Consider the following 23771-nt stretch of genomic DNA (forward strand, 5'->3'; position numbering starts at 1 on the left):
GCAGCCACTCAGGAAAACTGTGTGGAGGTTCCTCAAAGAGTTAAAAATTGACCTGCCCTATGCCCCAGCAATTGCACTGTTGGGGATTTACCCCAAAGATACAGATGCAATGAAACGCCGGGACACCTGCACCCCGATGTTTATAGCAGCAATGTCCACAATAGCCAAACTGTGGAAGGAGCCTCGGTGTCCATCAAAAGATGAGTGGATAAAGAAGATGTGGTTTATGTATACAATGGAATATTACTCAGCCATTAGAAACGACAAATACCCACCATTTGCTGCAACGTGGATGGAACTGGAAGGTATTATGCTGAGTGAAGTAAGTCAATCGGAGAAGGACAAACATTATATGTTCTCATTCATTTGGGGAATATAAATAATAGTGAAAGGGAATATAAGGGAAGGGAGAAGAAACGGAAATATCAGAAAGGGTGACAGAACATAAAGACTCCTAACTCTGGGAAACGAACTAGGGGTGGTGGAAGGGGAGGAGGGCGGGGGGTGGGGGTGAGTGGGTGACGGGCACTGAGGGGGACACTTGATGGGATGAGCACTGGGTGTTATTCTGTATGTTGGCAAATTGAACACCAATAAAAAATTAATTTATTAAAAAAATAGAATACAATAAAGTATTTAGAACTTAAAAATCCAAGCTCCTACATCCCAAGACATTCACCAAGAAAATAAAGTCATGCTTTCCAGAGTATTTATCCATTTAATGTGTTCCTCTAACTAGTGCAAGGTAAGATGGGAATTTTAAAGGTGGGGTTGTGGGCTTAGGCACTATGGCACATCCACAGTCATATCACTAGGACACTGTAAAGGGACAGGTCTGAAATCACAGCCCCCACCACCATGTATTACAGTCTACAGGACAGGGTGTGCTAGGAGAAGTAAGGCTCACTGTGATCAGTGAGAAGCCTTTGTGAGAAGATTACTTGAGATGTTCCCCATCAGGTAAGCACACCCCTGATCCTGTACTCTTTGTTGATCCAGAGTAGATGGGAAATGGTCAGGTGGGGGTTTTTCTCTTCCACAGCTGTGAGCAGCATCTGAATCTCCTTATCAAAAACAGATTTGTCCAACCTGAGAAAATAAAAATAAAGTTTTCTTGACTATATGCATGATTTTTTGCCTCTCTACATCCCAGTGCCTCCTTCCAAGCCATTCTTCTCTGGAAGTAACTGGGAAAATCATTTTGAGTGTGCAGAGAAAGCACATATCCTAATCCAATGGGATAGGAATGCAGACAACAGGGATATGATCCATTCTGTTCCTCCTCAGCGTGTCATCCAGGGGCCTAGTGTGTGGAGGACACCCAAATATTCACTCAACAGATATCAAATACATACACTTCACATGCAAATATGATGTTCAGAACAATGATGACCACTACTACTCTTCTAGAAAAGTGCTTCTGGGTCAGAACTGCCACCATGTCTGAGCTGATGTTCCATCTTTATGGGCAATACTAGCAGGAGGTGGTGTTCATAGTAAGGCAGCAGTTCTTGCTTGGGGCAATTCTGCCCCTCAGGGGACATTGGACAAGGTCTGGAGATATTTGGTTTTTATTTCAGGGAATGGATGTTATAGCTATTCTGTTTTAATCTGCGTAATCTTCCATTAATTTATTATTATTTTATTGAGATATGATTGACATATAACATTGAATAAGTTTAAGGTATACAACACATTAGTTTGCTATATCTATATATATTGCCAAATGATTACCAACTTAGCATTAGCTAACACCTCCATCATGTCACATTATTATAGTTTTTATTTTTAAGACTTTATATATTTATTTGAGAGACAGAGACTGCAGGAGGAGGGGCAGAGGAAGAAGCAGACTCTCCATTGAGCAGGGGACCCAAAGTGGGGCTTGATTCCAGGACTCTGGGATCATGATCTGAGCCGAAGGCAGACACTTAACTGACTGAGCCACACAGGCACCCCTATGACTTTTTGTGATGAAAACAATTAAACTGTCTCTTAGCAACTTCGTCATCATGACCAGGAGAAGGTGCTACGGGCATATAATGTACAGGGAGAGGCCAGGGATCCTGTTCAGCATCCTGCAATGTGTAGGACAGCCCCCACAGCAAAGGACTCTCTGACCCAAATGTCAGTCATGCCAAAATTAGGAAAACCTACCATAGGCTAACCTCACCCTGAAGTTACTTTTTACTGAGGGAAAGGACATCCACTTACCCAAGCTGCTGCAGGGCACAGTCCAGGTGGTTCAGGGCTTCGCACAGCACCACCGCCCCATCACGGTCCAAACTAATCCAGTGCAAATTCAAGCTCTTCAGTGACTTGCAGACAGTGAGAGCCGAGGCCAGCGCCTCACAACAGGCAGTAGTGAGCTGACACATATCCAGCCTGCAACAGGGAAAAATATACCGGCTTTGGCAGGCCAGAAGACACACCACTGTGAGATGCCAAACTCCGTGCCTCCGAGCAGGGGACTTTACAGTCTAGATCAGTGGTTCTCAACCAGGGCCACCATGTCCCCTGGGGGACATGTGGCAACATCTAGAGACATTTGACATAGCTGGGGAATTCTACTGGCATCTCACAGATAAAAAGAAGCCAGGGATACAACTGAACATCATACAATGAACAGGACAGTCCCCTTCCCCACCACAGCAAAACATCACCCAGTCCCAAGTATCAATAGAGACAAAGTTGAGCAAGCCCTGGCTTCATAGGCTTCATTTCACTTATCAGATCATCCCAGACACACTTGTTCTCAAACTTGCTTCTTTACATACCACTAATCGCTATGTTTTCCTAGTCCTGATATAGGTAAGTCTTATCATAAAGGCAATCAGGGGACACTTACCCAAGATGCTCTACTTTACAGTCTGGATGCTTCAGAGCTTCACATAACTGCTTGACACCAGCATCTTGTATGTCATTGCTCCCTAGTTTCAAGATCTTTAGTTTTTCATTGCAAACAAGAACATCAGAGAGGTTCTTACAACAAAGAGAAGTGAGGGAACAATCTGCCAACCTGGGGGGGGAATATACACCAACAGATACAATCATGAGGTCCCACCTTGCATGGCTTGGCTTGTTTTCGTTTACTCATATGAAGGAGGAAGTGCCCAAGTACTTCTGAGATGGTGATGATTCCATGACTTCAGTTCTTCCACCTTCCTGCCCAACACACTGGACTGTAACTCTGCTGTCTGTCTCTGCTCCCCTGGGGCCTCTGCTCCTGTTCTCGCTGGTTGCAATGCTCCTGCCCAAATACTCCCTCACTTCTTCCAAATCTCTGCACAAATGTTACCTTTGGTGAGGACCTCCCTGAATATTTTATATAGTCTCATGTCCCCAGTCTCTGTCCCATTTCTGAGCTCCCCACAGTACATAACACCTGCTAAAATGTATATATGTATTAATAAGTCTGATGAGTACACATGTGTATATGCACACACACATTGTGCAGGCGCACACACACACACACACATATATATATATATATATAACTCTGTGGTTCTCAAACAGGAATGACATTTGTCCCCCACCCCCCCGACCCCGCCCCAGGGGACATTGGGCAATGCTTGCAATTTTGGTTTGCCACACTGGAAGAGAGAGGGTACTACTGACATCTAGTGGGTAGGAGCCAGAGATGGCGTTAAACATCCTACAAAGCACAGGACAGCCACTCCCCACAATAAAGAATGATCTAGGCAAAAAGTGCTGAGATTAAGCAATCATGCTGTACGTGTGCGTACTCGCGTATGTGAAACACTCCATAAAATTTACTCCATGGAAAAGAGATACTGGAGCATTTCATTTACCAATTCATCTTATCTACCCAGAAGAGTTTCCAGTGCCCAGTGAAAGCCATGAACAATTCCTATGCTATATGCCTCCTGCCATCATTTACTGCATGCTTGTTTGGGGCAAGTCTTTGGTAATAGTTCTTTGTGTTATTCCTGCTGGTCACTTTGATTCTTTGATGTGGGAAACATACTTATCCTCATGTCCCACTGGAGGAGAGGTGAGCACCCTCACAAGTTCACCCAGCTAGCCCAGGGCACTTGGGACTCCATTTCTGGGCTTCCAGAGGCCAGGGACCCTACTCCAGAGTAGTGTGTCCTACCAAGTCCTGTCAAGCTCACACACATCAACAACACTGGACACTCCCACACGTATCAGGCAGGGTCAACATTTAGCTTTGCTTTCTTTCAGCAGACCCCATGATTTTACCCCTTCCCATTTCCTTTCTGGGATGCTGATTAAAAAAAAAAGTAAATCTGGCAGGCATGCAAATCACAGCCAGACATACCACAACTGCTCGATGTGGCAATTTGGGTGCTTCAGTGCCTCACAAAGAGATGCCACTCCATCATCTTTCAGGAAATTTGACTCCAGATCAAGAAAGGACAGGGATTTGTTGCACAAAAGGGCTTGGGAGATGTAGTCACAGGCCACAGAGGTGAGGCAGCAGCACATCAGCCTGCAAAGATACACATGCAACTCAACTTGTCAACCCACTCTAGCTCTTTGGTAATATTTTCACGAAGCCATATGCAAAACTCAAGTTATTCCTCCTACTCCATGATCACTTGAGAAAAGTAAGAGGATTAGAGCATGCACACCCGCTGCAAAAACACAAAGGCAAGAATGTAATAGGGAATAGGGCGTCTCAAACTGGGAAACAGAATCTCAGATTCCAGTTCCAGGTCAGATCACCATCAGCTGGGCGACATTAGCCAAAGTCATTCCTTCTCCATGATATGGTATACTTATTATTTGGAGGAATGTGCTGGATGACATCCTACTAAACATGATTTTTCTTTTAAAATATTATTTTAAAATTAGTTTTGTGGTTCTGAGTTCTTGTAAGCCCACTGTCAGAAATTTGGAAAATAGTGGAAAGCGTAAGGTACAAGTCACAACCTGGTAGCTCACAACTGAACATGATCCCTGGATATGGTGAATTTAGTTGACATTATGTTTAACATATATTTTTAATTAGCAGTCAACATTTAAGAATCAAGAGATTTCACATGGAACTCCACACTTCTGGGAGCACCTGGGTGGCTCAGTTGTTGAGCATCTGCCTTTGGCTCAGGTCTTGATCCCATGATCCTTGCACCAAATCCCACATCAGGCTCCCCACAGGGAGCCTGCTTCTCCCTCTGCCTATGTCTCTACCTCTGTGTCTCTCATGAATAAATAAATAAAATCTTAAAAAAAAAAAAGGAATTCCACACTTCTACTCCCACAGACAAGCCAGCTACCTGAAATTCCACCACAGATGGTCATATGGCAAACAATAGGTGGAGGGGAACAAAAACTTCTCCATGAAAGCGGCAGGTGCTAATTCACCAGTACCCCCACCCTGCCCCCCACCCACTCCAGTTGCTTGCCTGGGCTTCAGGGAACACTTGAGTAGGACCTCTGGCAGGAAGAAAGCATAAGTCCCTGGTAAGCAAATACCACTCACCTGTAATGGGTTTTCCTTCTGGTCTCATTTTTGAGATCAGACAATGGGCACATAATTCATACTTTTTTCAATGAAATAAGCATTTTCGGGCAGCCCGGTGGCGCAGCACTTTAGCGCCGCCTTCGCCCCAGGGCGTGATCCTGGAGACCCAGGATCAAGTCCCGCCTCAGGCTCCCTGCATGGAGCCTGCTTCTGTCTCTGCCTGTGTCTCTGCCTCTCTCTCTCTAATAAATAAACAAATGAAGAAGAAGAAGAAGGAGAAGGAGAAGGAGAAGGAGAAGGAGAAGGAGAAGGAGAAGGAGAAGGAGAAGGAGAAGGAGAAGGAGAAGGAGGAGAAGGAGAAATAATAATAATAATAATAAGCATTTTCCAGTATTTTAAAAACTCACTAATATTTTAATGGCTGCATAATATAATCTCCAGTGACTTCACTACTCCATACACTTCCTGAATATCTCCACTTGCATTTTTGCCAATTTAACTTATACTGAATTACTACCTTGTACCAAAAAAATTTTTTTGAAGTGCTGAAGCTTACTATTAAAACTTTAAAAAAAAAAAAAAAACTTTTCATTTCACTTTCTTGATTTACTTGCTAACTTTGAAAAAACTCAAATTAATATTCCAATCATAGTAGCAACTTATCCATTTTGCAGAATCCTGGCCAAGTGAAATATATTTTAAAATTTTGTGCATTTGTTGTAAAGGGTATATCATTCTGTTGAACATTTTTGCCTTTAAAATTACTAGTGACATTCCTGCATGTTTAGTAAGTAGTCTTTCATTTTAAAAAAATTTTATTGAAGTATAACATACAGTGTTATAATAGTTTTGGGTGTACAAAATAGTGATTTCATAATTCTACCCGTCAGTGCTCATCACGATGAGTGCGCTTTTGATCCCCATCACCTATTTCATGATGTCACCCATCCTGCCACCACCAGTTTGTTTTCTGTATTTTTTTTTAATTTTTATTTATTTACGATAGTCACACACGCAGAGAGAGAGAGAGAGAGAGAGAGAGAGAGAGGCAGAGACATAGGCAGAGGGAGAAGCAGGCTCCATGCACCGGGAGCCTGATGTGGGATTTGATCCCGGGTCTCCAGGATCGCGCCCTGAGCCAAAGGCAGGAGCTAAACCGCTGCGCCACCCAGGGATCCCTGTTCTCTGTATTTAAATGCCTGGGTTTTTTGTCTCTTTTTTTCCCTTCATTTGTTTGCTTTGTTTCTTAAATTCCACATATTTTTAAGGAATAAAGATTCAAGTGTAAAAACAAATAAGTGAAAAAACCCCTTAAGTGATATATCTTGAAGAACCCTTTAGAAAAATACAGCACAATTACCAGACATTGTATGGTATCAGCCAGTTGTTTAATAGCCAAATCTTTCCATCTTGCAATGTGTCATTTCTTTCATACCCTTGAAGATTTTTCATTTTAATCTTTATAAGTTAAAGGCCTTAAAGGCCTCTTTCTTTCCTCCTTCCTCCCCTCCTTTCTTCCTTCCTTTCTTCTTCCTTTACTCCTTCCTCTCTTTCCCTTCCTTCCTTCCTTTCCCTTCCTTCCTTTTCCTCCCTTCCTTTTCCTCCCTTCCTAGCTTGGTTTCAGTGTTTAATGTTCTTGGAATGTATTTTACTGTTGATTTCCTTATACAGTCTAGAATGTCATCTCAACGATAGCAGTCTTTTCCCTCTCCTGTCTTAGATGCCATTGTGTGTGTGTGTGTGTGTGTGTGTGTACAATGCATACCTCTATATGCACACATACGTGCACACAAAGAAATTTTGTTTCTAGACTACCCATGTATGCCCATGGATTTGGTATTCTTGCACCTGCCCTCACTTTAAGGCACCACAGCATTCTGCCTGATTTAACACTAAGTTGCCTGTGTGGCCTCACCGGACAGAGGACCCACTCTACTGCTGCCCTGGTAGACCACCTGAAGCAAAGGAAGCACTTCACTCTATATAGGAGGAGAGAAATGGCAGCTCTGTAGAATCCCAGTAGTAACCTAGAATGTATGAACCCTGTTCCTAAAAGGAATCAGATGAATGCCTTGTATCAATTGTTTATATGCTCCCTCTCCCCAGCACCCAATATATTGAAGACATGGTCCTTCTTCACAATAATGAGGATTTACTGGACATCTCAAGTAGATGTAAGGCACCTAAGGGCAGGTTTTCCACTCTTGAACTCAACCTCATGGTGCCTCTGTGGAGAAGGTGTTTGTGTGGACTGCATTTTATTGGCAGGGCATGGAGAGTCAGATCTGACTACAGAGTCTGCTCTACAGCCTCCTTCAGTAAGCATTTGGTTGCCTTGACTACCTAGGGGCACATATGCATACTTTCACAGTCTCACCAGAGCCTGCTTGCCCAGATGGACTTACAGCAATGTCTCCAGCACACAGTCTGGGTGCTTCAGGGCGTCACACAGCATCAGCATGCCTTCGTTCCTCAGGGGGTTTTCTGCCAGAGAGAGAAGCTTCAGCTTCTTGTTGCAGACAAGGACAGAGGCAATTTCTTCACAAGCTTCTGCTGTGATGTCACACATTCCCAACCTGCACATGAAACACATGCTGTGGGACATGGCTACAGGCTTTGAGTAGCTCATGCCAAACTGGCCATGGATCTCAGCCTTTAGTCTCTAGAGACCAGCCTCTGGTCTCACACCAGCAGATCTGCCATCTATATTCCAGACTTTAAAAGCACAGTGTAATTATATGACTTTATTTATTAATCTCTTACTGCTTACCACCAAAGTTAGAAAAAAATCTGAGCCAGTTTCCAACAGGGACTGATTTTTCACCTTTTTCATTTTTCAGAGTCTGGAGATATTGTTGGTGGTCACAAAGGGAGAGGGGCGCTATTGGCACCTAATAGAGGGAGATCAAGGATGCTTCTCAACATCCTACATTGTTGTGGACAGCCCCCCAAAGCAAAGAATGACCTGGAGCTCAATAAGCCTGATGATCTGATTATCTGTCAATAGTTCTGAGGCTGGGAAACCCTGGTCTGAGCCTTAATGCAGCTTAAAAAAACATCTCATGGGGGCTCCTGGCTGGTCAGTTGATGGAGCATATGACTCTTGGTCTCAGGGTTGTGAGTCCAAGCCCCCAAGTTGGGTATAGAGATTACTTAAAAATAAAAAACCTTTTAAAAAAAGAGAGAGAGAGAGAGCTACTCATAGGCTAGAGCAGGTTTCTTAATCTCAGCACTATTGACACATTGAACCAGAAAAATCTTTGATGCAGGAGCTGTCCTGTGTGTTGTGAGATGTTGAGCAGCATCCCTGAACTCCACCCACTAGATGCCTATAGGGTCCTCCCAAGGCAATGATGACTATCAAAAATGTCTCCAGACACTGACATTTCCTGAGGGACAAAACTGCTCTCTGTTGAGAACTAATGGTCTGGGGAGAACCTGATTTGGGGGACCTCCCACTCCCAAAACAAAACCAAAGTCAAGAGTACAGATTGTCTGCCCCAAAGAGGCAAAGTTTTCAGCAATAAATGTCTACACCTGACCCCTGATTTCCTGTTCCCCAATTCTTATGCTAATGTAGAATATTAAAATCCTATGCAAATGGCATAATATGAAGTAGATCAAAATACAAAGGAATTTTAAGTTTCCTCCTGAGTAGAGAAATCAAATGTCATGATAGGGAAATAGCTCAAATGAGTAACAGGATCTATAGAAAGCCTGTATGTTCAAACAACTCTTATGCATGAAATGTGCCCCTCTTTCCTGATGAATCTTGACAGAATTACAACTAACCAAGTGTACGTGAATCCATTAATTATATTTGCAACTGTTACAGCAAAGAAAAGACACTGAACCAGGAAAGAGCACATTTGCCAGGTAGGTTTAATGAGTTGGTTTTGTTTATTGCTACCTTTATTACTTCTCCCTTTTACTTTCTGCTGAAACATAGATTGAGCCTGTCTAGAGACCCTCAACCATGGTAGGGGCAGCCCAGGTAATTTTCAAGAGGAAGAAGTGATGTAGGGCAAATTACTTATCCTCTGGGCTCAATGTTGTCACCTACCAGATTCACAAGAGCACACCTGTGATCATTGATAAGATTTATCAGATTCCTCATTTTAAGTTCTTAGTAATATCTTCAGGAGGAAGGGATCTCTGGGTGGCTCAGAGGTTTAGCACTTGCCTTCCGCCTGGGGTGTGATCCTGGAGTCCCGGGATCGAGTCCCACATCAGGCTCCCTGAATGGAGCCTGCTTCTCCTTCTGTCTCTGTCTCTCTCTCTCTCATCTCTCATGAATAAATAAATAAAATCTTTTAAAATATATATCTTAAGGAGGAAAAAAATGGAGTTCTGGTCTTGGCATGGTTGGTTGAGGACAGAACCAAGAAGGGGAAGGTCAGGTTTCCACAAGAAGCAATACAAGTGAGTATCAAAGAAAGGAAAGCTACAACAAACTTTCTGAGAGATCTGAAGATGGCTCTTCTGAGGTTGGGAGATGCTAAGATGGAAAATTTTCAAGAGACAAAAGCTGATGTGGGAAAGAAATGGACATATTCAAACTGCAAATTCCATACTGGACAAGAAACATCACCGAGTAGGGACAACCAGAGACTTACATCAGCTCTTCTATGCTGCATGTAGGGTGCTTCAGCATCTCACACAGCTGTCTGACATCCACGTGGGAGAGACTAGAGCCATGCAGGTTCAGGTGTTTTAGATGAGGGTTATGAAGAATGGCCTTATGCAAGGCTGGGCTACTTCCAAAGTCAGAAGCAAAATTATACCTACAAAATATGGGGAAATGGTGGATTCATGCGATGAAGTCCAAGCACAAAGTAAGAACCACACAACCCTCCTGCCTGCCATTCTTAGGCTCACAACACCATTCTAGATACCGGTTACTCTCACCTATACATTCTCTCTGGGATTTTCAGATGACAGACAAGCATAGAGGCTCAGCCACTAGGCCCTCTCCTGTTTCTTCCTACTGTCTGCATGTCTGCATACCACAGCACACACTATAAGGGAGGTGTGCCAGACTGATCCCATATTAAATTTTAAACACTGTCAGGATGGGAACACTATGTCTGTGCCTTGTTGCATCTACAGGTCTAGCATAGGGCCTGACATACAGTGGAAATGCAGTATTTGAATTCATGCTCTGAGCAAGACTGGGCTCCCCAAGGAAAGGATGCATTTGTTTAAAAAAAAAACTATAGGCTTTTTTTTTTTTCCTAAAGGAGACAATAAAAACAAAAGACCATATCTGCCATTATTAAAGACTCAGTTTCCAGGGTTACAGAAAACGATTCCAATTTTTGCTTTTCTCCTGGATACTTTTGCAAGGTTGGGCAAATGCAGATTAACTTCTTAGTTTCTTCATGAAACAGTGTTATGATGGTTATGAAATTAAAATTTATTGTGGTGCCTGGAACATGACCAATGCATGTTGGCTTTGATTTTTATAAGCCATATACATATTACATTTATACTTTTTTTTAATTTTTATTTATTTATGATAGTCACAGAGAGAGAGAGAGAGAGGCAGAGACACAGGCAGAGGGAGAAGCAGGCTCCATGCACCGGGAGCCCGATGTGGGATTCGATCCCGGGTCCCCAGGATCGTGCCCTGGGCCAAAGGCAGGCGCCAAACCGCTGCGCCACCCAGGGATCCCACATTTATACTTTATATTCATTTATATGCATTCATAAATACAGGCCACATAAAATGTAGCTCCTGGGGTCATGACTTGAGCACACCCTGACTCCTCCCCTCCTGATCAACTTTGAGAAATGAGAGTAAAACAAATATTATGCCACATTAAAACACTAGCATGGGAATTATGAATAGGCTAGAGACCAAAGACAGATGAGAATATTTGGAGGAGGGAAATGACAGCCTGGAAGCATAATGGCAATTTCTGGCAGAGTCATTCCCTAAATGTGTGAGGGGGTCCCCAGGGCACTTCCTGCTAGAGATAGAGGAAGCAGAGGGCCACAAGAAGGGCTGGGGGGGCCAGCATAGGAAGGAGAAGACAGGCTGATGGGCCAGCAAAGAGAAAACAGGGTGCCTGTGACATCTGGAGACACCTGTGAGACATAGAGGTGCACAAGGGCAGCCCCCAAGCTACCTCGTTCCTGAAAACACTGATTGGCAACCAGGCAGCTGCAGCAAACAGTAAATGCTAAGTCAACAGAGAACGTGGCAGGGAAACATGTAATCAAGAATAACCCCCATCTAAGCCATCAGCCTCAAGGAAAGGAGACAAGCTGAAACAAAAGTGTTAATAGTGGGACGCCTGGGTGGCTTAGCGGTTGGGCACCTGCCTTCCCCTCAGGTTGTGATCCTAGGATTGAGTCCGGGATCAGGCTCCCTGTGGGGAGCCTGCTTCTCCCTCTATGTCTCTGCCTCTGTGTGTGTGTCTCTCTCTCATGAATAATTAAATAGATCTTTAAAAAAAAAAAGTGTTGATGGTAACACAGTTGGTTCACTTTCCCTCTTCCTGATAGTTAAGGAAAGGGAGTTCACAAGGTAAAAAGCACAGGATCGTGATCATTAGCACCTGGTGAGCTAAGAGCCATGCACCACAGAGGCCAGGCTAATGGGCTCACCCCTGCTGACCCCTTCACCACCTGTGTGACCTTTGCCAAGCCCCTACCCCTTACAGGTCTCAGTTTCCCCATCTGTTGGAAGGAAAGGAAAGTGCTTACCTAGGTAGATTGTTGAAAGCACGACTGAGTCAATGAATGGAACCCCTGCCCAGTACTCTAGTGCACATGAACACTTTATCTCTTTGCATTATGTCCAAATCCTATAAAAATCTAAGTTTATCTTGATGACTTAAGACAAATGGTTCCAAGATTTTGCCTCCCTACTGGAGCAGACATAAGCAATTCTGATAGAATTGTGTTTAAGTTCAGGAAAACTAAGAGTTATTTGCTTTATTAGTCATTTGTCCATTCTACAATTCAGAGAGTCACGGGAAGTACGAGGAAAATTAAGTTAAATTTCCCACAGGGATCCATTATATTAAAACTGGTAAACTTGTAAGGATAAAGAAGAATCTGAAACACTACCAAAGGATTAAAAGAGAGAGAGAGAGAGAGAGAGAGGGAGAGAGATGACCTACAACTGAACAAGAATGAAAATGGTATCAATCTCTATATCTGCAAGTAAAATGAGTCAGACAGAGAAAGACAAACACTGTGTGTTTCCACTTTTATGTGGAACCTAAAAACAAACTAACTCCTAGATACAAAGAACAGATTGGTGGGTGTCAGAGGTGGAGGTAGAGGACCGTGTGAAAGGGGTGAAGGGAGTCAAAAGGTATGAATGTCCAATTTGAGATAAATAAGTCCTGGGAATACAATGTACAGCATGACTATACTAGAGTTAATAATACGGTCTTGTGTATTTGAAAGCTGCTAAGAGAATAGATCTTCAAATTCTCTTAAAGTTCTACAGAAAAAAATGTGTTACTCTATGAAGTGATGCACCAGACTTATTGTGTCCATCACTTCACAATGTGTACATTTATCAAATTATCAGGTCATACACCAAAAACTAATATCGTATTATGTATAAATTATACCTCTATAAAACTGGAGGAAAATCTGTACTCTACAAACCCACATTTAAGAAATAAGCCAGTAGACTCAAAGAAATAAGGAAAAAACATCTCAAACACTCAATGTGCCTTCTCATCATTAAAGGGTACCATTAAAAGGGAGAGAGTGTTAGCTTCAAATGCACTCCAACTGTGGACTCAGAGAGCCTCTTGAAAAAGCCTTTGGACATAATGATGTACAGAGAATAATAAACTCAGCTGGACATAACAAGACACAAAAGCAAGATTAAGCTAAGAAATCAGTAAAGTTGTCCAAAATAGGCATACACTCTTCAGTAGCAATCTAGTGTCTTGTGGTACTTATGAGAGAGGTAGCATTGGTGCAAGATGGGAGGAGGGTAAGTAACAGAAGAAAGGCCCACACTCTAAAGGCATTCCTGGGGAAAGATACAGATACTTATTGACACAAGATCTTCTGCTTTAAAGGATGATCCTCAACCTACTCAACTGCCACAAACTACCTGTGCTCTCTCTTCAACCAGCAAATCCTTACCTTCCAACTGTGGGCCAGGGTATGGAGGGTATAGCCGAGAACTGGTGGCTCAGGACCAGGCACATCAGAACTTATGCTGTGCTCAGGGGAGATGCAGGAGAAAAAGGAAGAAAGAATTTCATGACAAGAGCACACAGGATGTGGTTATGGAGTGATTGGGGTGGGGGCTGCTCAGTTTTGGGTGAGTGGTGGTCCGAGAAGGCATTTGGAAGAGCTTACCAAGTGGAAGTCTAGAGAAAGACTGTCCAGAAATGGGGAGAGCCAGAACAAAGATTCTAAAGCAGGAATGAGCTCAGTCAAGGACTTGAAAGAGTTACCGTCCTTGGGCTACAGCCTCCAGTGGGGGCAGTGGCAGGGGAGAATAAACCAGAGAGAAGGAAGGGATCATACCACATGGCCATGCTCTACTCCTCATGCCCGGTAGAATTTTTTTCCTTGTTATGGGAAATCATGGAAAGGGTCTTAAGGTATGCTATTTTTTAAGATTGCTCTGGCATGTATATGGAGGAAAGAAAACATACACTGATAGAAGACAAAACAGGATCCAAGATACTGAGGCAGAAATTATCAGAGTGACCATCCCAGGTAACTGGTGCTGGTTTCTGGAGGCTGAGTAGCAGCAGCAGAGACTGAGAGAAGTGGATGGATTCCCTGGCTCACAGCATGGGTATGACCCAAGGAATCACAGATGGGATGGTCTATTCCCAAATACTATTACCTGCAACATTCCCCAAAACCTATACCGGGACAGAGATTGGAGTTGAAGTTAAAGGAATGAGCCAGGCTCCCCATTTTTTATTCATCCTACTAATTACACTGTTTTTGTTTTTTAAGATTTGTATTTATTTATTTGAGAGAGAGAGCATGAGCAGGGGGAGCAGCAGAGAGAAAGGGAGAAGGAAACTCCCCACAGAGCAGGGAGCCCATCGCAGGGCTTGATCCCAGGACCCTGGGACCAGGACCTGAGCCAAAAGCAGATGCTTAACCAACTGAGCCACACTGGTGCCCCCAATTACACTGTTTTTAAAATCCCATGAACAGGAGAAAAAAGGAAGGAAGGAATACTATTTCTCAATTCCAAGACATATGGCTAGATATTTGGTACAACAAACGATCAAACTCACCATCTCTATCTTGTTTGGCCACTTAAAAATGAATCCAGTGATACTTTCTAGGCACAGAGCCAAATAATTTTAGGTATAATACCAACAACCGGTTTCCACATACACTGTGAAAAGGAAATATCTTCCTCATTTTGCAACCTGAGGGAAGACATGGACATTTTAATTCATGCCTTCACCTGGATGTCTCAAATTATTCATCTCCTTCATGCTGTCATGAAGATCCACCAACAAAAAAAAATTTATTAATTAGCTAATTAATTAATTCACCAACAGACCTCTCATTTCAAGCCCACTCACGACCTCTCCCTTGCTATACTATTCCTCATATCTGGCACTAAAATTCATATACTGAAAGCCCATTTGTGAACACACTAGTCCCCTACTTTAACACATTTCCCAGAAGAAAACAAAAGTGCAATGACCCATGTTTTACTCTGTGTGGAGTCTTTACCAGCTTATTTCTCAGTCAGTTTCCTTATGTGAAATAAAGAACCCATTTTCATAATGCAGGGGTCCATTCATTCATTCAACAGATATTTAATAAGCCCCTACCAAACTCTGTGTTTTGCTAGCTGGATATATGAGGACAACAAGGTGTCATCTCGCCCATCATGGTACTGTACCCAACACAGAAACACTATGTCCTCAAGACCTCCCCCAGCTTCAGTGACCTGCTAGGACCCCAAAGACTTGGCATATAGTTACATTCATGGCTATGATCAATTACAGTGAAAAGACACAAAGCAAAATCAGCAAAGGAAGAAGGCACAAGGGCAAAATCCAGAGGAAACCAGATGCATGCTTACAAGAGTCTGTACCAGGACATGGTAAATTCCCCCAGCAACACACTGTGACAATACTTGTGAAAAATCATCTACCAGGGATGCCAATTGCAGACTCAGCACCCAGGGTGTTTATTGGGTTGATCACAGAGGCACCCACTGCCCAGCATGAGCCAAAATCTCAGACTCACAGAAGGAAAGCAAGTCTTCAATATAAACCATGTTGTTTACACAGTATGGGAACAGTGAGCTCCCCTTATCAATTAGGGTGGTGAGAATTCTCCGCAAAATCCAAGTTCCAACATGCCAGCCAAGGGCCAGCCCAGTAAGCAGGCTTTTCTAGGGACAACAGTCTCAGACCTGCTACTTTAACTCTTCCGCACAAAGACATTGACCAATAATTAGATGTGTGGTAACCATGATGAAAAAGACATTAAAAAGTGCTTTGAGAGCATAGAAAGTCTTCCATGAAGAAGTGAGCTTTGGGGCACTGGGGTGGCTCAGTAGGTTAGATAACTGACTGTTGATTTAGGCTCTGGTCATAATCTCAGGGTCCTAGGATCAAGCCCTGCATTAGGCTCCACACTCATCAGGAAGTCAGCTTGAGATTCTCCTTCCCTCTGCCCCTCCCCCTGAGTTCTCAAATAAATAAATCTTTAAAAAAAAAAAAAAAAGAAGTAAGCTTTGAGCTGAAGGAGTTACATTTAAGCAGAAATTGATAAGCTTCTGGAGGTGAAGAGAACATGGCCCAGGCAAACTCAGATACCCAAAGTATCAGGGAGTAGCTGTGTGCTCCTCTGGGCTTCTGTGGCTTGTTGATCTGTATCAAGGTGACAGTGAGACTGAGGATTAAAAGGAAACCATACAGGTGATGAATGTGCCTAAAGAAGCCAGCTCTGTGCTAAAGAGCTATTTCATAAATGCTGCCTAGTCTCTATGCTTATTCTTACTATTTTTCTCCTTCATGAACTTAAGGTTATTTTCCCAGTGGTCCCTTCAATACTTGGGAAACATTTAATCACCCATCAACATCACAGCAAATGTTACCAACTTCCCTCTGCAGCTCTCCAACCACTACATTTAAAACATCTGTTAAAGAAGAACCAAAATGGAGGCCACAGTTTCACATACCCCCCAACCAAAACACACATGATCACATAACCTAAATGTAAGGCTGGTGTCACTGAAAATGCATACTCTGCTCTAAAAACTTACACTTTCTTCATGACAGTGTGAACTTGTAGCTTCCTACTAACAGGCTACACACAAGCAAGCTGATATGCTGAGAAAGGGAGTAGTCTCTGGCAGCCACCTGCCACAGAAAACCAAGCGCTTCCCCATTTGTGCTTAGAAACGGACCTTTGATGACTGGGGACTGAGCCCCTGGACCATGTTTGGTTCTGAAGTCCCCTGTCTGCCATAGTTTGCTTCTTGCTCAATAAAACATTGGTATAAGGGAAAGTGCCCCCCAAATTTTCTCAAGACATTGGATTGTAGCTCTGTGCTTACACATTGGTCTTTTGAAAAAAACCCAGAGTAGAAAGAATGAAACTCAAGCTATTTTAAAGAACAGATTAACATCCAACTTACACAAACTTTTGGAGTTTACAAACGGGCTGAGCCAGAGCTTTACAGAGAATCGCCAGGGAGGCCTCACTGAACTTACAGTTGTCCAAATCTAACATCTGGAAGTTCTCATTGGTGGTGAACACAGAGCAAAAGTCTTGCCAAAAGGAAAGCTTCTCACTGTCAATGAGAGAACAAAGATGTTGACTCTCCAATGGCTCAGAACAAGGAGGACTCCATTCCCAGCGCCCCGCAAAGTTGACAGATGAGCACCAGTGCCTGTACAAGGAGAGGGGCAGAGCAGGAGGGGCACTGAGTCAACATGGCCTAGTGGTTAAGGAAATGGACCCTGATCCCAGAACAATTGGGATCAAGCCCCATTGGAAACACTTATTAGCTCTGTGACTCCAGACAAGCTACTCAGCCATATTCAGTATCTACTTCTTCCTCTTTTAGGTGACAGTACTTGACTGTTGTATAAATAAAGGTTGATACTTGGTGATCCATCAGTGAGATGCGGAACTATACCCAAAAATATGAACATATAGGTATAAAATAATGTCATGGAGGTGTAATGTACAGCATGGTGACTGTAGTTAATAATACTATAGTATATTTTTGAAAGTTGCTGAGACCACAGATCTTAAAAGTTCACATCATGGGGTGCCTGGCTGGCTCAATTGGTAGACCATGAAATTCCTGATCTTGGGGTCATGAGCTTGAGGCCCACATGGGGTATAGAGTTTACTTAAAATTTAAAAAAAAAAAAATTATTGGGATGCCTGGGTGGCCCAGTCAGTTAGGCGTCTGCCTTTGGCTCACATCATGGGATCAAGCCCCAAGTTGGGCTCCCTGGTCAGCGGGGAGTTTGCTTCTCCCTCTCCCTCTGCCCCCTCCTCCCAGCTTCTGCTCATGCTATCTCTGTCTCTCTCTCTTTCAAATAAGTAAATAAACGGGCAGCCTGGGTGGCTCAGCAGTTTAGCGCAGCCTTCAGCCCAGGGCATGATCCTGGAGACCCGGGATGGAGTCATGCTCCCTGCATGGAGCCTGCTTCTCCCTCTGCCTGTGTCTCTGCCTCTGTGTGTGTGTCTCTCTCATGAATAAATAATTTAAAATTTTTTTAAAAAGTAAATAAAATCTTTAAAAAATTATCATCACAAGGAAAAGAATTGTGTAGCTATGTTGGTGATGGCTGTTAACTAGACATATTGCGGTGATCATTTTGTAACATATACAAATACTGAATCGTGATGTTGTGTACCTGAAACCTCAATTTAAAAACTAAAACCCAAAAATGTTACCATGAAAGGTGATATGTATTTGAGAGCTGAAGTATGAGTTGGTAATCTGAACTAGTAGATGAAAAGATATAAGTTTAGAATAGCAAAAAGGAAAAGCCCACAGGCAAAATTCAGAGGAAACTGCACAAGCTTCCAAGAGTCCCTTCCCAGTGGTGTGCTCAAATGCTATGGGCCGAGGGATGGGGGGGAGGGCACGCTCACGGCAATGTTAAAAGCCGCTTACCTTTCAACCTCATATTGGCCCCATGAAGTAGGTAAACTGTTACCCTTCTTTACACAGATAGAAAAATTTAAGAAGTTACTGCTCATGGTGACATAGCTAGCAAATAGTAGGGCCAGAATTCAAAGCAAAGTCTCTCTGATTACAAAAGCCATGTATTTTTTTAAGTATAAGGATCAATGAAGGACCCGTTGGAAACTAAAACAAGCTACAAGTATGGGGTGTGTGGGTGGGAGAGATTCATAGATGGACTCACTTTATGATGGATCCAGAGTCATCTGAAAAGACATTTTCTATACACAGGTGAAGTGTCCGCAAATTTTGGCAGTGTTTTAGGCAGAATGCAGATATCACCAAGTCTTCTGTGTTACCTATATAAATATTAACTTCCTCAAAGAAATCCATCACTTGTGCTACAAATCCTTTTTCATGGGTCTCAAACAAACCACTGAACAATTCCTGGAAATTCACCGCCACCTGATTGGGGTCACACTGACTTAAACTTTTAAGGCATTGGGTTATTTCCTGCTTTAGCTCTTTGGACAAGAGAAAACCAAAGGATGTCTCCAACAGGTTGGTTATTTTTTCAGTTGAAAACGCAAACAAGAATGTTATCATCCGAGACAATGGGCTCTGGACCTGACTTACACCTGCTGTTACAAGCTGGGTCACACTTCCAATGGCAGGGTTAGGACTGTCCTTGGGCTGTTTGAGCACATAGAACATGGCAGCACAAAACTCCTGGAGGCACATATGTGTGAAGGTAAAGTATTCACCACTCCTTTGAAGGATTCTCATGCCCATCCACATCAAGGTATCAGACTCAGATATACCATTCCTCCTGAGGTCTTCATGGCAAAACACAAACATACGAGTCCATATTCCCATTGCAGCCAAGGTACATAGGCCTTTCAGTCGGGTTCTGCTGTGCTTAGGTGGACATGTCTCATTTCTTGATTGGAATACACTAATAAAAAAGGATGTATACAAAGAAGTGGTGCTTTCAGACACAATCTCAAGATCTTCTCCTTTCTCCAGCTGCCATTTCATACAAGTACAGACCAGCCAGCAAACAAGGGGGTTATGACAGAAGACAAACAATGGGATATTGCCCCTCACAAAACTGAAGGCTTTCAGAGCTTTATTCCTCTCACGGAAGAAATGGTAGAAATACAGTTTCCTTTCATGTTCAGAGAATCCTGGGAGGGTTATGTATTTTGGATGCTGCAATAAGCAGTAATTTTTTCTCATGCCCTCTGTTCCCAATGCGATAAGCAAAGAAGACTCTGGAAGCATTTTTCTCTGCAGCAAACTGCTCAGGATAATCTGCATTGGCTGTCGCTGCCTCTGGTCATTGCACAAGGGAGTCGAAAGCTCTAAGTCAAACTTCAGTTCCTCAAAGCCATCCATGATGAACAGGATCTTCTCTGGCTGAGACAAGATGTCCTCGACTGGCTCTGAAGACAGAGGCAGGTCCCTGGAGATGAGCTCCACCAAGCTGGTCTCTGTAATCATGTTCATTTCACAGCCATTGAGAAAGAAGATAAATGTGAACCTGTCCTTCCATAGGTTCCCTTCTGCCCATTCCAGCATTACTTTCCTCAAAAGTGTTGTTTTTCCGATTCCTTCTGGACCTTGCAAGACCACAGTGGGTGAGGACTCTTCTGCCTGGCTGGCTCTGTATGCAGCATGCAGGTTTTCATACTCATGTTTTATGGTTTCTTTGTAGAAGTCATTGGGAACCGGAAGGCAGGTTTCCTTTTCCCATATGAGACGGAACTTTTCCTTCATGTGATTTCTGTATGGGCTTGGTTTATCTGAGTTCACAGGGAGAGAACACCAGACAATTAAAAAGCACACTCATTGACACTCCGAACAACCCTTAGAGATTACTCAAGCACATGTGCAAAGACTACTGCATGTCCACAGAGGATCAGGCTCATTAACTTAGTTTTTATCAGGACTATAATCTATCTAAAATCACATACCTGGAAGCACCTGACCAAAACTGGAAGCCTGTCTCAGAGTTACAGGCTACATATAGTGTGAATGCTTCAGAATTACCTTCCAAACCAGAAGAAGGGGTGGCATATCCCCAGTAAAGAATCCATAGGCACTATCATTTACTGAGTGTTGACTGGGAATCAGAGCTGAGAATGTTCCTACATACTGTGTCTTCCATGTTAACGGCCCATCAGGATTCATTCTACTCCCACTTTACCAAAAAAGTGTTAGGAGAAAGTGTCACTTGATTAATTTGCACTAGTGAATAAATATCAGGATCAGATATCTGTCCCACATCTGTCTGACTTGAAACACTAATTATTTCTATTCCAGCATGCTAACTGCAGGTTAATTTCAGAAACACATCCCTGAATCATCATTCATTCAACCCACCCTTAAGATGATGCCTTCCATGTTCAAGGCAACACATTACAGGAGGCCAAGAAAATTCCAAAAGTAGACAAGGAATATACCTGCATCAGAGAAATATATGCCACACTAGGTGAAGTATTTCTGCATGTCTTCCAAGCAAAGGACACTGATGGTTTGTTCAAGGATGTATGAACAGAAAACATTCTTGGAATGTAGCAATGGTCCTTCCTCTCTCTCGGGCAAAAGGAAGATTTGTTTCTAAAAACAGATCTTTCAGGTGGGCTCAGTTGGGCTCAGTTGGTTAAACACCTGCCTTTGGCTCAGGTCATGATCCCAGGGTCCTGGGATGGAGCCTTGAGTTGGGCTCCCTGCTCAGCAGGGAGACTGCCTCTCCTTCTCTCTCTGCCCCTCCCCCTCACTCATGCTCTCTCTTACTCTCTCCCAAATAAATAAATAAAATCTGGGATGCCTGGGTGACTCAGTGATTAAGCATGTCTGCCTTTGACTCAGGGTATGATCCTGGAGTACCGAGATCGGGTCCCACATCGGGCTCCCTGCATGGAGCTTGCTTCTCCCTCTGCCTGTGTCTCTGCTTCTCTCTTTCTGTGTCTCTCATGAATAAATAAATAAAATCTTTAAAAAATAAATAAATAAATAAATAAATAAATAAATAAATCTAAAAGATAAAAACAAGTCTTTCTTTCTCCTCTGGAGAAATTCAGGGATGTTTCTCACTCTCCAGAGACATGCCAGGTAATAAACCTAGTGTCTGTCTCTGGAGTTTAGGGAGCAGGGCTGTCAGTAGTCACTACCTAAGATCAGGATCTCTGACTCTCTGGGTTCCTATAACACAGGTCTGCTTGAGCTCCACTGCATAGCCCCAAGAGACTCAGGGGACAAGAGGAACTGACATGAGCCTGAATCTCATGTTCCTGTCGTGCGGTGGGCAATGAGCCTTCTAAATCCATCTGGGCTCATTATGTCCTTACAGACCAAATTTATGGGCATGTGGCAAGCTGACCTAACAGTGGCTTGCTGCTTAGGAACTGCCTTGGCAACTGACACTAGCCACTACACATGGTGTCCACAACCAGAAGACATGCCTTGGTTCAACTACTTTGTACTGTGAGACTTTAGAGCAATTATAATTCATCTGAAGCTCAACTTACTTATCAGAACAGAATGTCTACTCCCACAAATAGATAAAAACCAATGAGAGAATAACATGTAAAATTGGGCAAAACATCCTACCGCTTTCAGTTACTGTATTAAAGGTACATTTTTTTAAATGACTTGTCTGACACTTTGTTTCTTTGCTTGCCAGGACTTACAACTCAACCTATCTCTCTAGTAAATAAATAAATAAATATAATAATAATAATAATAATAATAATAATAATAATAATAATATAAAGTACCCTCCCAGCAGAGGGCGTAAATCCCATCAATGAGTGGAAATAGAACTGACTTGGAGTCAGATCTGTCCCTGCTGGAAAAGTCATCTACCACAAGGGAATGCTGCTAGGACCACCGTTTGTAAACTTCAGGGTAGTGGTAGGAATAAAAAGACCTGAGGCATCAGAACTGTTCACTGTAGGGCCAGGGGCATAAGCTCTCTATAGTTATTTCCTAGTGTCAGGATTCTGCCTCATCATCCCTGGTGCAGGTCTAGTCAAAAGGGCAGTTGGGATGCCTGGGTGGCTCAGCAGTTGTGCATCTGCCTTTGGCTCAGGGCATGATCCTAGAACCTCAGGATTGAGTCCCACATCGGGCCCACAGAGACCCTGCTTCTCCCTCTGCCTGTGTCTCTGCCTCTCTCTCTGTCTCTCCTGAATAAAAAAAAAAAAAAAAAAAAAAGACACTCAACTACCATAATGGAACTCCATATCAGCATACCTAGCAATGCAGACACAGAGTTCCAGCCAGGACATCCCTCATAACAGCATGGGCTAGGCCTTGGACAGGAAAATGAGGAGACACCCCTTAGATGAACAGGACATACTAGTCCATCATTAACCCGTGTATGAGCAGAATTGGTTTGCAATTCTTCCATGACCTCCAAGTCTTCCTTGACCCACAACACATTCTCAACTAGAGAGGATAGCCACTAACTCAGTGACCCTGACTCTTGACCCGTAAGATCACCTTCATTCTTGTAAGTTCCCAGCAAATCAACCTTCCTCCATAGGTCCCTGCCCCTTCATCCTGTACTTACTTCTGATCTCCTCCTGAGCCTTTGTCCAGAGGTCATGCCGATTGATCTGTAGAAATAGGTTCAGTGTCACATCCCATGCCTGCTTTCCTGGGTAATGCTTGTCCAACAACTTTGCTAGATCTTCTCTGGAAGCTTTCTTTAACTCAGTCCATGGGATTGGCTTGAGGCCAAGTTGCAGAGGTTCTTGTTTGAGGAGCTCCTTAAATTTCCAGAATTCTTCCTTTTTGAGCTCCTCCAGGTACCACAACAAGCCAAAGTCCGAAAAAAAGGATTCAGTCATCTTGTCCTGGGATTGTCAGCTTGGAAATCTCTGGGGGCGGGGTGGGGGGGGGGAATCTTCAAAAAAAATAAGTAGTACCTAAGAGAGAATGATGTGATTACAGAGATAAATTTCAGCAGCTGAGAATGGCTTAAAATTATTGATATCCTGCATTTCCTGATTAAAACATATCTGGCTAGCTTCATCGGGGGTGGGAAAGGGGAAGCCACTTCATCCTTCCTCTTCATTCCGTGGCCATGCACATGAATTCAGTGCTAGCAACTAAAAATGTAGTTTACGCTAAGCCAGTTAGCAGGGAAAAGTGTAATTACCTAAAACCATAATAAAGCATTGAAGT

The 23771-nt window shown here is 43.1% G+C and overlaps 1 protein-coding gene across 1 annotated transcript; it reads right to left on the reverse strand.

The window, feature by feature from the left end:
- Window positions 1-720: 720 nt before the first annotated feature.
- NLRP9 (NLR family pyrin domain containing 9) lies at window positions 721-23461 on the reverse strand. The gene is made up of 9 exons (XM_025421894.3): window positions 23155-23461; window positions 18820-20380; window positions 17067-17222; window positions 10066-10233; window positions 7855-8025; window positions 4304-4474; window positions 2849-3019; window positions 2215-2385; window positions 721-1089 (listed from the first exon to the last, which is right to left on the reverse strand). The coding sequence occupies exons 1-9, from the start codon at window positions 23432-23434 to the stop codon at window positions 957-959; spliced, it is 2982 nt and encodes a 993-aa protein (XP_025277679.1). The 5' UTR covers window positions 23435-23461; the 3' UTR covers window positions 721-956.
- Between the last annotated feature and the right edge of the window lie 310 nt (window positions 23462-23771).

This window comes from Canis lupus, chromosome 1 (genome assembly GCF_003254725.2).
Source record: "Canis lupus dingo isolate Sandy chromosome 1, ASM325472v2, whole genome shotgun sequence".
Taxonomy (NCBI): Eukaryota; Metazoa; Chordata; class Mammalia; order Carnivora; family Canidae; genus Canis; species Canis lupus.